The 14,021-nt window shown below is 44.1% G+C and overlaps 2 protein-coding genes across 6 annotated transcripts in view; one reads left to right on the forward strand and one right to left on the reverse strand.

Annotated features, from left to right (window-relative positions):
• The window catches only part of CCDC68 (coiled-coil domain containing 68), a 34,576-nt gene extending 25,581 nt beyond the window's left edge, over positions 1 to 8,995 (forward strand). For all 3 annotated transcript variants that reach the window (XM_028749269.2, XM_028749270.2, XM_028749271.2), the window contains exons 11-12: positions 570 to 646; positions 3,892 to 8,995. In XM_028749269.2, the coding sequence (XP_028605102.2) occupies positions 570 to 646; positions 3,892 to 3,940 (126 nt within the window). In that variant the 3' untranslated portion in view covers positions 3,941 to 8,995. The remainder of the gene's footprint in view (positions 1 to 569; positions 647 to 3,891) is intronic.
• Positions 8,046 to 14,021, reverse strand: part of RAB27B (RAB27B, member RAS oncogene family) — a 113,578-nt gene continuing 107,602 nt past the window's right edge. For all 3 annotated transcript variants that reach the window (XM_028748566.2, XM_028748565.2, XM_028748567.2), the window contains 2 exons: positions 13,421 to 13,544; positions 8,046 to 12,822 (listed from right to left, as the gene is read on the reverse strand). In XM_028748566.2, coding sequence (XP_028604399.1) covers positions 12,633 to 12,822; positions 13,421 to 13,544 — 314 coding nt within the window. In that variant the 3' untranslated portion in view covers positions 8,046 to 12,632. The remainder of the gene's footprint in view (positions 12,823 to 13,420; positions 13,545 to 14,021) is intronic.

Raw genomic sequence — 14,021 nt, forward strand, 5'->3', positions numbered from 1 at the left:
ATGCCTTTGTTACACATCTTTAGGCGCTAGGCAAAAGCATTCCCCTTCTCCCAGGCTAATTAAACAACCTATGGCCTTTCAAACTGTGGAGGGTATTGTTTTCATTTGTTGCCATGCTATGGATTTCTGTATTTTTATATTGTAAACTTCCCTGTCATCCTCAGATGAAGGGCAGTACAGTGGTACCTCCGGTTACGAACGGGATCCATTCTGGAGACCCAACCGTATCCCAAAAACTTTGTAACCGGAGGCACCCTTCTGCACATGCGTGTGACATGCAGAGCGCTTCTGCGCATGCGTGCGCCGCAAAACCCGGAAGCATACGCTTCTGGGTTTGCTGTGGCCGTAACCTGAAGATTCTGTAACCTGGAGGTTACGCAACACGAGGTACCACTGCATAGAAATTTAATAAATAAAATTATTATTATCATTGAACCAAGCTTATTGTCTAGTTGAAAGTTTTCACTACCATTTAGATAAATGAGGTTGACATGTGCTCTACCTGACTTAGCTTAATATTTTGTGCTCGAATGAAATAAACTATGTGTATTCTTACCTCCCACTTCCAGAACAAAGAACTTAAGTACAAAGTGGAATTCTATTCCAGCCAGTCGAGACCAAAGGCCTCTAAAGCTGTTTCAGCAAAGTAAGACTTTTTTTTTAAAAAAAAAATAGCAATCCAGCAGTTTTCTTGTTATGCAATTGCTTTTTGTTTGGATATTTAAGCAGCAGTGTATTGGGATCACCTCAGTTCCCCTGTCCCCATCTCTCCGCTGGTCGTGAATTTCTGAGCTTATAGAAAGGCTGAAAAAAATAGTGTAAAAGAAAACATGTGTCATCGAGCATCCCCTACATCATGTTTTGTTTCTGGCCCTGCAAAGGCCCCTCACCACAGAAAATCAGTGCCAGCCAATATGGTCAATGGTCAAGAATGATGGGTGTTCCAGTCCAATGACATCTGAAGGGCCACATAGTCTCTATTCTTGGCATAGACCAGGTGTGAAACTATTTACTTATTTCACCTGGGTCAAATACCCAGTTTGGCGCACCCTCACCCCAGTGAATTTATGTACACATACAGGCTGGGAGCCTCAGTGACACTGCTCTTGAGGCTTCGCCCACGGCAAAAAACACAGCTAGCCCCAGGCTGCGCACCTAGTCCTGTAGGGCCACCATTTACCCCATTCAGGACCAGGGAGTTCCCCACACCTGCCCACCCCTTATCCCCCAGAAACAGTGCTTCCGTCTTGTCTGGATCCAACCTCATTCCGTTAACTGCCATCCACTCTCCAACCGCCTCCAGACACTCACACTAGACATTCACTGCCATCATTGAATGGATTATATCCTTCTAAAAAGGTAAAGGGACCCCTGACCATTAGGTCCAGTCGTGGCCGACTCTGAGGTTGCAGCGCTCATCTCGCTTTATTGGCCGAGGGAGCCAGCATACAGCTTCCAGGTCATGTGGCCAGCATGACTAAGCCGTTTCTGGCAAACCAGAGCAGCGCACGGAAACACCGTTTACCTTCCCGCCAGAGCGGTGCCTATTTATCTACTTGCGCTTGATGTGCTTTTGAACTGCTAGGTTGGCAGGAGCAGGGACCGAGCAACGGGAGCTCACCCCGTCGCGGGGATTCGAACCGCCAACCTTCTGATCAGCAAGTCCTAGGCTCTGTGGTTTAACCCACAGCGCCACCCGAGTCCCAGCGCCTTCTAGTATCCAGTATCCTTCTAGTACAATGCAAAATTGAAACTATCTCGTGTTTTGCACTCTATTCTGGCTGGCAATCTATTTAGTGAGGAAGCAATTCATAGCCTAGATACCAAGGAACGTTTTTCTTCACAAAGTGGCAAGATCTTTAAAAGGCAGCTGATAACATTTGTTTGCTGTCACAGTCCAAATTCAGACAGTCTGTTGCTCCGCATAGGAACTATGCAAACCCCATTGCTTATTGGCCTTGGCCAGCTATTGGAGGAAGGGTGTTTTCCTCAGTGCCATTTTGGCATGATGCGCTCTTCGGTCAAGCCATCCGAACGAAACACATGTGAAATTGCCTGCAGGCTGCCATTGAAGCCGCACGAACTCTTGGTTCAATTTCAAAAGGGCAGGTAGAAAGGAATGTGTGCAAGAGGCCCGTCATGCTGATGGATGTTGCGTGCAAATTCACCACAGCTTTTCGGTTGCTGATTGGTTCTCAAGCGTAGCTTTCTCTGCTGAAGAAGACGCCAGCTCTTGCCTTGCGATCTGTTGCTAGTTCATCCGAGGTCCATCGAAAGGACTGCGTCTTGCCCATCCTTCTGTTCTGACTGATGCAGAGCATGTGGGTGTCTATTACAGGCCAACCACTTGGTTTGCTCTCCTCGGTTATTAATAAGCAGTCCATCTGCTCTGCTTTCTGGAAGGCAGGGAGAGAGATTGGCTTCTAAGAACAAGGCTAAAGAGAATAATGGGGAATGCTGGCATGAGATTTCTGTCCTTGGCTGCCTGTACTCTACTTCAAATTCTAAGCACCAGCAGGGCTATAGAAACTTGCCTTCTACTGAGTCAAACTAGCTCAGTACCAAGAATGGAGAATCTGTGACCCTCTAGATGTTGCTGGACCACAACTCCCATCATCCCTGGTCATTGCCCGTGCTGGCTGGGGATCATGGGAGATAGAGTCCAACAACATCTGAGGGAGCTACAGGTTCCCCATCCCTGGTCTGCATTGACTGTCGGCAGCTCTCCAGAATTTCAGACCTGGGGCCTCTCCCAGCTCCAACTGAGGTGCTAGATTGAACTTGATTCAGATTCAATGCCCAGCCACAATCTGGTGTTACATGTGAATGTAGCTGCAGAGAACAGAATATTTCACAACATGTGCAACAGTTTTAGATGGTTCCAGGGCAGACCTACTACCTAGTAACATTTCATATTTATGGACAGTTTGCAAATATTCAAGGCATGTCTTTATCTCAGTAATGGTTACAACAACCCTCTGATGCCTGCATATTGCAGAAGATGCCCCGAGGCTAAGATAATAGCCGGTTCCATAAAGCCACCCACTGAGCTTATAGCAGATGTGAGATCTGAATCAGATCTTCCTTGCTCGCTCTTCAGTCTATTAACTCCTGTGCTAGAAATGATGGAAGACATTATTGAGCGTGCCTTTACTCTCCATTCACTTCTAAAGGTTCCTCAAAACTACAATGCAGGAATGGGGAAGCTGTGACCCTCCAGATGTTGGTGGGTTACAGCTCCCATCATTCTTGACCATTGACCATCTGGAGATGCTGGGAGTTGGAGTCCAACATCATTTGGAAGGCCACATGTTCCCCATAATACTGGCCCAGAAATTCACCTTCAGAATGTCACGTTCAGGTATGGTTGGCTTGCCTTGAAAAATGAATGTCGTTGGGGAAGTTCTTTCTCCTCCAGATAGTTCTAATAACTACTATCCACAAGAGCAAGATTCAGCTTCCATTTTCAAAGAGAGTATTCACAACTGATCACAGAATCAGAGTTGGAAGGGACCCGGAGGCTCATCTAGTCCAACCCTCTGCTATGCAGGAATGTGCAGCTGTCCCTTACGGGGATCAGACCTGTGACCTTGGTGTTAATCAGGCCACACTCTAACCAACTGGGCTAACAAGATGCTGGAGCAGGTAGATAGTTCAATTGGGTTGTACTAGCAAATCTCCCTGGGGGATGAAGCTGGACCGTCTTGGTAAGCAGTCGGTTGAATTAGATGGACCATTGATCTATTCTATACAGCATGATGACAGCAGTTCTTAAAGCTATTCTTAAGTTATTGACTCACTGCAGAGTACTGGCACAGGATTTATTTGCACAAAGTTATGTTTTACCCGTAGCTGGATGTATGGCTCACTTGTAATCTTCTTCTTCACCAGGCTTGACGGAAGTACACCATACACCATGATTTCCAGACGCCATAAGTGAAGCATCTCCAGGAAACACAGGCCATATTTTTTTGCAGATCCACCGGAAGGATCCCAGTTTTGTTGACTTCATTTCATGGATTACTCTTCGAAATATGATGCATAGGAGAGAGAGAAAAGTCTACCCACCCTCTGCCCTCCATCCGTCACATCATGTTTGGTCTTCTGTTAATGTAGATGGAACCACAGGATGGCTGTCCAATGAAAGAAGTGGAGTCAGATGTGGAGGAGGAGCTTCAGGGGAGACTGGGCAGCTTCTTATTTATTTATTTATTGACTGTAGCTCTGTGGCTATTCCCCACCAGTGATGAATGTTCACTGCCTTGACTCATTAACTCATGCAGAATAAATTTCAGAACATTATTCATGCTGCACGGAGGTCTGATGAAGCTGATCCTCACTAGGAAGAGGAAGAGGGTTATTGCATGCCCTTCACCTTGAAGTACCAGGGTGGGTTACAACAATTTAGCATGCACCACAAAAACAGTTTAAAACAACTTGCCGTCCCAAAAATAGGGTGGATCCTAAAATTATGCATCCCGAGCGTCAAGGGCCAGGAGAAAAAAAGGTGCGTCTTCAGCATTCAGTGCAGTTGGCAGATGCCATTCTGCAAGGAGGGACTTCCACAACTTAGGGGCTGCTGCAGAGAATGCCCTCTCCTGGACCACAGATATACTCTGAATTTCTGAGGGAGGTGGAACCGTGAAGAGAACTCCCTCTGCTGATCTTAACACAAGAGGGTCCATCGGCAAGAAGATGTTTCAGATATTTGGACCCTAAGTTGTTTAGAGCTTTAAACGTAGGTGAGCATCTTGCATTGAACCCCAAAGCTAACTGGCAACCGTTGTAGCTTTATATTTTTTTCAAAGGGGCTTTACATTGTGAGGCCTTGCTTCTCCCATAGTCACAGCCTTGTTGGAATTAAGCATGGCTCTGACTCCCAGCTTCTGCCTGCAGGCTGCTTTTTGCTCACTTCACACACAACTCAGGCCTTTGTCCTTCTCACTACCAGCCTGATGAGGGAGGGGTCCTACCCATTTGCCCTCTGGCACAAAGCAACTTCCCTTCTTATACTAATGACCAGTAACGGTAAAGGACCCCTGACAGTTGAGTCCAGTCGTGGCCAGCTCTGAGGTTGCAGCGCTCATCTCGCTTTATTGGCCGAGGGAGCCGGTGTACAGCTTCCAGGTCATGTGGCCAGCATGACTAAGCCTCTTCTGGCAAACCAGAGCAGCACACAGAAACTACCGTTTACCTTCCCACTGCAGCGGTACCTATTTATCTATTTGCACTGGCATGCTTTCGAACTGCTAGGTTGGCAGGAGCTGGGCCCGAGCAATGGGAGCTCACCCTGTCGCAGGGATTCGAACCACCAACCTTTTGGTCAGCAAGCCCAAGGCTCAGTGGTTTAGAGCACAGCGCCACCCATACTTAGGGTCAGAAACTTACCTGGCTCCTTCAACAGTGTCTCTGTGGGAATTTAAGCTGGAGCTTTCCCCAGCCAGCCCTACCTTGGGACACCAGGGATTGGACCTGGGATTATTATTATTTTTGCATGCAAAGCTACTCTGTGATGGAGCTACGAACCTTATTCTTTATGATACAGCTCTGGTGCAAAAATCATTGTAGCTCAGTGCTATACACTCCTTTACTGAGAACAAAGCCCTACCAAGTTCGGTGGGACTGATTTCTAAGTACACACAGACTTACAGGTAGGGATGTACAAATTAACCACACAACCCAAATTCTTTGTGTCTTAGAGAGCCAGTGGGGGCCATCACAAGTTGTGCAGGTCTGCCCAGGTTATGCTTCTCCATTGCATCCACTGGTTCCTTACCAGCTGTGTTGCCCTCTTGTCAAGAGGAAGTGATTTGTTTAATTAGACTCCATTTGAAATTACAAACTGCAAAGCCTACTGGAGTGCATCTTCTCAAAAACATCCTTCATGCTGTGTCTGATGAGCTGTTCTCCTTTAAGCGGAATCCCTGCCCCCCTTTTTGTCCAGGTATATGATTTAACAGCAGCATTGAAGCAAGTATAGAGGTTTGCACTTTCTGAGTCATGGATTTGAGTAATTTGGATGGCATCCCAGGTTTAGGGCCAAATTTAAATGGGGGTATCCCAAAATCAGATGGTGTGGTGTTTCCATTTTTATTTTAAAGCATCTACTCAGGGACGACAATTGTGCTCAGGGAGGGAGACATTTAACCCTTTCCCAACAGGGAAGTTTCCTTACCTGAATATTGTCCATATTATTGACTTCCTACTTTCAAATACGTCCATCTGTTTTTCAGAGGCAAATAGAAACATTGGATGCTCCCCGTTTTAAATGCATTTCAATCATTTGAAACTTTGGAATCGCTACTGCTATTAAAGATTTACAAGCAGCTCTCCTACACACTTGCTCATGACTTATTGAGTAATCCCAGCGTGAAGCTTGCTGAGCTGCCCCCAGGAATCAGAAATCTGGCAAATTAGAACATCAAATAGTACTGGTAGCCTGCCATTCAACACAGCTGAATTTGGAAAACGTATGGAAGGCAAACATCCACGTGCTTCCACTGAAACTCCTCTGCCCCCCACCCAAAAAAACCTTCATTACGAGCAAAGTTTAGAAAAGGTGCCTCTAAAGCAATCTTGTTGCAAAGTCCAGCAATTTAAAATCCCTAAAATAGTTATAACCACATACCCTAAGGAGGCTAGGCTTTGTTTGAAGTGTTTGCAAAGGTTCTTTTGGAGGGGGAGGGGAAATCTGCTGGAACTGAAGATGCTAAGGAAATCCTCCAGGCTCAGGCTTGGAAACTAATTTTGGGAATTTGCAAAAGCCTTGAAGGATGAGCGATGAGCTATTCATGCCCTCAAATCCTTCTCTATTCGACCGAATCTAGGTAGTATAAATATGCTCAAGACAGCAACCTGAGGATGTAAGGGAACCCCTTCTCTTATGGAAGATCCCACCTGTGGCAATTTCATTCTATTAGATAGGGATAGACAGACACATGGGTAAAATGCAGAATGGAGGGGAAGAGGAGAATGGAAGATATGCCAATTTTCTACCAGCAGGGAACTTTTTAAATGGACCATCAGACTAGACTCCACCTGACTAGACCATCAGACTAGACTCCACTACACTCCAACACAGGCTTACCACATGACAGCTACTGCTGTTGAGCTTTGAATGTGTACATACTGGGCCATACCCAGTGCTGTGGACCTGCTGATGTGAGGGACTTTGATTCATGCATATCCTCTTCATCTGGTCTCCTCCATCCTCCTGTGTGCCCTGGGAAGGTTGGGGGACCTTCTGGAGATGATTGGGAGGCAAACTATGCAGAAATTCTGGTTTTAGTATGCTGGCTGTTTGCTGTAATAAACACTGATTTATTGATTGATTGGGAGGCACACCCGGGAAGGAGAGGAACCCCAAGTCCTATTATGCCAGTGGAAACTGATGATGAGGACTGCATTTTATTCTTTGATCCGCAAGCTGCCCAGAGAACTGATGTTAGTCAGGGGGCCTTAAATTGTGAATACTCCCTAAGTAAATATTGGGGAGCCTGAGGCCAAGGGGGCCAAAAGCCACCTTCCAGACCTCTCTATCTGGCTCTTCTTTGCAGACCACGCTCTCTCCGCAGCCACACACTTGCTGGACTGGAATGCATCCCTGAAGTCTTAATTTTTTTCAGTCTGAAAGTCACAGTGCCTTCTGCCCAGCCTGCCAGGTGTCAAATGCTGGTGGATCAAATGTATTTTTTTACCTTTGCACATACAGTAAGCTAGTTTCTGAACATTCTCACACATCTCTCTCTGTTCTACATCCAGCCAAGCAAGAGGCATATTAGATTTCAAGGACACAATCCAGTCATGAAAAGAATAATTTGAGGTGTAAGGCAGGGATAGTGAGAGGTGTGGCCTAGGGAGAAGGGGTGTGGCCTTAAGAGAGTTCTGAGGGCCAGATACAAAGGCCTGCTGGGCCACACTGGGCGCTAGGTCTGCGGTTCCCCAACACTGTTGTAAAACATAGTGAACTCTCTCTCTCTTACACACACACACACACACACACACACACACTTTCCTGATTTTGCGCTCCAACAGCCCAACACTGATTAAAAACATATTATTTTAATTTTCAAAAGGACAGTGCAGATATGAAACCACAAGATTACATTCCTCGACCATATTGTACAAACCCAGACACTAGTTAATAAAAGTTGACAATGTGTATGTATATAATATATATATATTTATAGATATTTAGTTTTAAAGCCACAGGTACTTTGGTACAACAAAGTAATGACTGACATTGTTATGCTGGCATCGCAGTCTACTGAGAGACATACAATACAAAACATCCACGTTCAAGAATGTAAATCTTTTAACATGTACAGACCTGCCAAATAGACCAACGTAAAACATGCTCAGAATAATCTAACAGAGAAAACATTTTTTTTATTTTAAAAAAAGCAATTGATCAATTAGAAGGTTGCTAGTGTTAAGTCAGGAAGGCAAAGGATACAAAATCTGAAAAGGATCATTTCAATAAATATGCTCAGGCAAAGTACCTCGAATTATTTACACTGAAAGCCCTATTGTGCAGGGAGGACAGGCAGTTATAGGAGATGCTTCATAAAGAATCTATGTAAATTGGTGTTCTGAAAATAAGGGTAGAACATAAGTGATGCAACTTGCCTTTCTGAGTGGAGAGAGGAATGTTTCAGTTTTATTTTGTTTTTAAAGTGCAAGAATGTCTGTACTACTTGGGACTACCTAATCTCCCCACCCAAGTACAGGCCTTGTCTTATACAGATGATATGAAATGAGAAGGCAGGTCATAGTACAGCAGAGCCAAAATTAAAATGTGTTTCTTGCAGAACACACACACACTTGCTTGCAACATGATAGCAGGGCCCTACCCACATCCCACCCATTTTTGTCCCTTCCTGTGAAAGCTTGGCTTATCTTACTTCGCTTCTATAACTGTTGTACACACAGCTTGACTCAATATTATGTCTTACCTGGTTGACATTTCCCAACATAAGTGCTGGAATGAGATAAAAATGTCTAAGGGGAGGCAGACAGAACCATGCAAGACTTACACTCCTGAAAAAAAGCTCCAGAAGGCTCCACATCTGGCCCACAAAAGTACCTGATCCTAATGCAGAGTCACGAGGAGGTTAACAAGAAAAAAATTGGGTTCTACTTTTCATTCAGTTTCACAGTAGACTTTGCTTTCTAGGAAAAGGAGACTTCAGATTACAGCTCTGGCACAAATGACGGGAACCTGCCCCCCCTCCAGATGTTGTTGAGAGTCCAACTCCCATTATCCCAGACTAATGGTCATGCTGGTGGCAGTGGGGGAGAGGTATATAGCCACAACATCCAGAGGTTCTTTATCCCCTGCTTTAGCAATACCACACCAGCTTTAAGTGTTGGTGTGAACTCAGCAGTCAGTGTGTTGGTAGATCTAAGACAAGGGCCTTAAGACAAATTTACAAACACACATTTGGAGAGAATGGGCTTTCCCCAGAAAGTGTTGATCGAATACCCATTTTTAGGTGCACCACATGTCTGTTACCACTCCATAACACTCCATTTTCTCACATGAATCCAATTGGATACACTTCCCTTCCTCCAAGGACTTATCCTTAAAGGACCGCCACACTGAGCCACATTGATAAACTCCTCCATGCTGTTACAGTTGGCAAATGGATATTCCCGGGACAGCAGGACAGAGTTAATTCTCTCCTCATCTATTAAGTATGAACAACTCATCAAGCTTGTGGAGCCATATTGCAGAGGTGATTGGGGAATACTTCAGCTGATTATTTGAAAGCACTCAAAGAAAGCACCTCAAAAGCACCTGAGGAGTTGTAGCATTCCTCTTGGACGCTACAGGGGACAGTGAAAAGTGATGTCTCCCACGCCAGCACACACCAAATGAAGCTACATTTCACTGCACTCATTCCAAGAGACTCCATCGTTTTATGCAACATTTTTCAAAAGGGGAGAAGGAAGCCTGGAATTAACTCTTTATTTTCATACCAACTTTTCTATGCCCCTGGCAATTGTTGATCAATGAACCACAGATGGCCTGTTTTAAGTATTCTGTTGTACGTAGGCTCATTTTGTCAAGCAGCCTATGTAAGAACTGTGAGGGCAAGGTAAGTTTCCTACATAAAGGTACCTGGTGTCATTCTGACACTTCCTGCTCCTCCTCATTTCCAGCTCTGATAAGAGGTGGAGGTAGAGGTGGAGGTGGGATAACCAGGAAGGTGCCACCAAAGATGAGTGATGTGCTATGGAATGAAATCAGCACAGACACTGCTGAAAACCTCATATAGACTCTTATTATGCCAAACACAACAGACTTCACTTGGGATTCGGCAGTTTTTAGTACCCTGCTGTCCAGAAATGGGGAACCCATGGATCTCCAGCTATCATATGTGGAGGTCTACAGGTTCTCCACCCCACTATAAGAGGAAAAATAGGAATCCTGGACCCTAGTCCTTAATAGGAAACCATGCTTGCCAAAATCCCCCCAACATGCAGCTGTTAAAAGTACAGAGGGGTTCCTCTCAAATAAGACATCTCGAAATTTTGCAGGGACTTTACAGTAAATGCAGCATGAAAAAAAAGGAGGAAAGCTGGGCTTCCTAAGAGAAGGTGCTTCAGAAGTCTCACTAATGGTCCTCAGAAGGAAAAAAAGCAGTTGGTTATGAGATGGAAAGGGAGGAAAATCTGCTCTTGCACTGAACCGTTAACAGCCCATGCACCAGGGATGTGGTATGTTGTTTCACAAAAAAATAGCATGCAAAAATATAAAATTCCAAAAGCATAGCTACCAAGGTTTTATGAACTGTTAAAAATACCACTGGGGTTTTTCTTTCTTTCTGAGAGACATCCTGTCAATTGCTTGTTGCAGGTGAGGCAGAATCTCCCACGTGCAGCATTCTAGCAGCTGCGGTTTTCCAAGCACACACCTCTTCCTCCTTCCTTGAGGAACTTGTTAGTGCAACAGCTCTTTCCTACAGACTACCATATGCTCATGTTGCCCTCTAGGGCTGGCTTCAGGATTTGGGGGCTCTGCAGTTGATTTCATCAACTGAGCCATCTTAATAAGCAAGGGATGGAGGGGGAAGATCTCAGAGCGGGCACCTCAGAATTCTCCATCTATGAAGTATGATTTTCGGCAAGCAAGCCTAACTCCTCTGTATCATTTCTCCTTAACGTCATCTTCCAACTCTCCATGTTGTTGCAGTTTCAGCTTTGTACATTAACTGGGCTGCCCAGATACCCTCTTGCCTTGTGCTGCACAAAATCACCTCTGCATGAATCCCAAATAAAACTATGGGACAATAGTTTGGCCCATAAAGCAAAGATCACGTGGTGCTTAAAGTCTCTTCTCCAGTTTTCCCAGTGGGATCTTGCTGGCTTCAGGGCCAAAGCTGGAGCAGCCATATTGCTCTAGGACTTTACCAGTATATACTTTGTTCTAACGTGGCACCATGTAGGAATGGTACACAGCTGATTTTTTTATTTATTTCAAAAGATACGTTTTAATACATCACAGCCCCACCACAACATTTGGCTTTAAAGAACAATTTGGCACCACTCAACAGTTGGCAGCATAGCTACAGTAACAGAATCACCCTTTGATGCTCTGTTCCTAAGCCTACCTTGCCAATTTTAAAATGCTTCCAAGTGCCAGGCATATATTATATATTTAATCAAGGTTTTGCTTTTGTGGTGCTCCATTCTTCAAATCAACATTCAACAGTTTTACATTTATTAGGTGGCCCACTTGTAAAACAAAAATAAAAAAATTAATGCATTGAGGGAAGAGGATTAATTAGAAAAGCTAACTGCATTCATATGGACCTGTCTTCTCTTTACCTGAGGAAAGTGACTCCTTTAAAGCAATTACAAAGTCACCAGAAAAACTGTTTGTCATTCTGTTCTTGGGAGACAACGCTGGCCTTGGTGTCTGAAGCATGGACAATACCTTTTGGTTTAGAGAAAAAAGCTTCACTGCAGTACGCACCTGCTCCTTCCCACCACTGTGCTGGAATTCCTGGACATCCCCTTCCTCTTTTAGCCCACACCCCTCCAATTCCACTTGGCCATCAGTTCCAATGTTACACAGGTCCTCAGTTTTATCCTGGAAGAGGATGCAATATTCTGAGCTCATCAGGGACATCAGTCAGCTGAATGTAACAGCAATGACTGCTTGGTATTGACAAAAAAATAAAAATACAAAGACATTTATAATAAGCTACATTAATATCCATTTGCTTTTTATAAACCGTCTGTAGCAAATGCATAATGTATATAGTAATAGAAGGCAACAGGACTAGAAGTGATTGCATGGGCCTACAAGGGTGATTCACTGTCTTATCATATAACATTTCAACAACTCTCTCCCCAATATAAGCAAGGCTTTCCTCTATTTACTGGCCTGGTTGTATTGAGAAGAATGAGGGCCTTTGGGTTTTCTATGAAGATGACATTGTACAGATAACATCTGTGGCAAGCATGGAAGCAAGACTCTCTCAGCATCAGAAATAATCAGCCTTGCTTAAGACAACAACAGCTGTCCCACAAGAGCTTCCAGGGTTGAATTTGGTGGTTGGTCGGGCCTGCTATTTTCGGATAGGACAACTTCTTGTTCATTCCCCTCTGTCTGAGGAGCTAAATCAACATGCACATTTCTTCTCTTCTGATTTTGCTGATGCCAGCTTCCCTGAACTTCCTCCGTTGGCTGTGTCTGAGACTTGACTCTTGTCAACACACTGTTCCATACGTTTCATTATCAAGTCCAAGAGCGTTTCCACAGCTTTTTCCACATTCTGGCCGGTAGCTGCACTCGTTTCAAAGTATGGGATGCTAACAGGAAAACAGCAAAAAATCTTTGTCAGATGGGACATTTTAAAAATGGGGTCATTAACGATAATGTCTACCCAGCTCTTCCTTCGAGGGACAACTTATCCACAGATCCCAGGTGGTTTTCCCTCAATACAAAATTGCTTTTACATCAACAGAACCACATCATAGACTTTCAAATCATTCCCTAGACATGCCTAAAAAGGCTTGCTTTGACTTTGCCCTGCTCTTCCCCCTACATAATAGGAGTGGAAATCGAAACTTTTTTAAAACTATCATTGGAGACTCTTGGAGTACCAGATAAAACAAAGACTCAGTCCCACCAGATTATGCAGGAACACAAGGTATAAAAGAGATAACATGTTGCACCTTCATTAAAATTCCAAATACTAACCAACTTAACATTATTATTTTTTTAAAAAGTACAGATTAGCAGTACTGTGCATCCCAGGAGAGAAAAATGTATGTGAAGCCTTAGGGCATGACCATGGATGCTAGTTAGAAAGTTGACGTATACACTTAATCACCTTTCATAGGAGAGCTTTAAGGAGGCTTAAAGCCTTTCATTCATGTTAAGATTCCTGTAACTGACTGGGCTTACCCGTATTTGTCTGCTAGATCTTTCGCTTGTCTCTCATTGACCTCTCTCTGATCTGACAGGTCAGCTTTATTTCCAATTAATACAATGTCCGGGTTCTCACAATACGCGTTTGCTTGCAGTTGGCCTAAACAAAACAAAGAAGCCTGGGTAAGGGATGCTGAAAAAGCTATCTGGAAAAAAGACAAGCGTAAAAACAACTGTTTCCATATGACTACCAAGAGGACTTGTTTTCATGTCAAGGTAAGAATTATGCACAACAGAAATTGGAGGCATAGGAATTTTTGTTGCTCTAGGGTACAACAGCCCTTCCAATGAATAAATAATAAAACTAGAACAATAAAAACTTGTCTAGTAAGGCCAAGTAGCAGAGAATTCATTTCCCTCACTACAATGGCAACAGAATATTAATAACCTGTATGTATGTAGTGCATTTGAAGTGTTGAAAGCACTTCCCACTATCTCAGTAATCCCTCCAAACGTCCCGTAAGGTAAGCAAATATTATTATCCCATTATGGCAGATACTGTACAGACATGGTGATTGCTGAGGCTTAGAGAATAGGGGTTCATAATAACATAGTAGCCCGGCTGGATCAGACCGAA

The sequence above is a fragment of the Podarcis muralis genome, chromosome 11 (assembly GCF_964188315.1).
Source record: "Podarcis muralis chromosome 11, rPodMur119.hap1.1, whole genome shotgun sequence".
In the NCBI taxonomy this organism is placed as follows: domain Eukaryota; kingdom Metazoa; phylum Chordata; class Lepidosauria; order Squamata; family Lacertidae; genus Podarcis; species Podarcis muralis.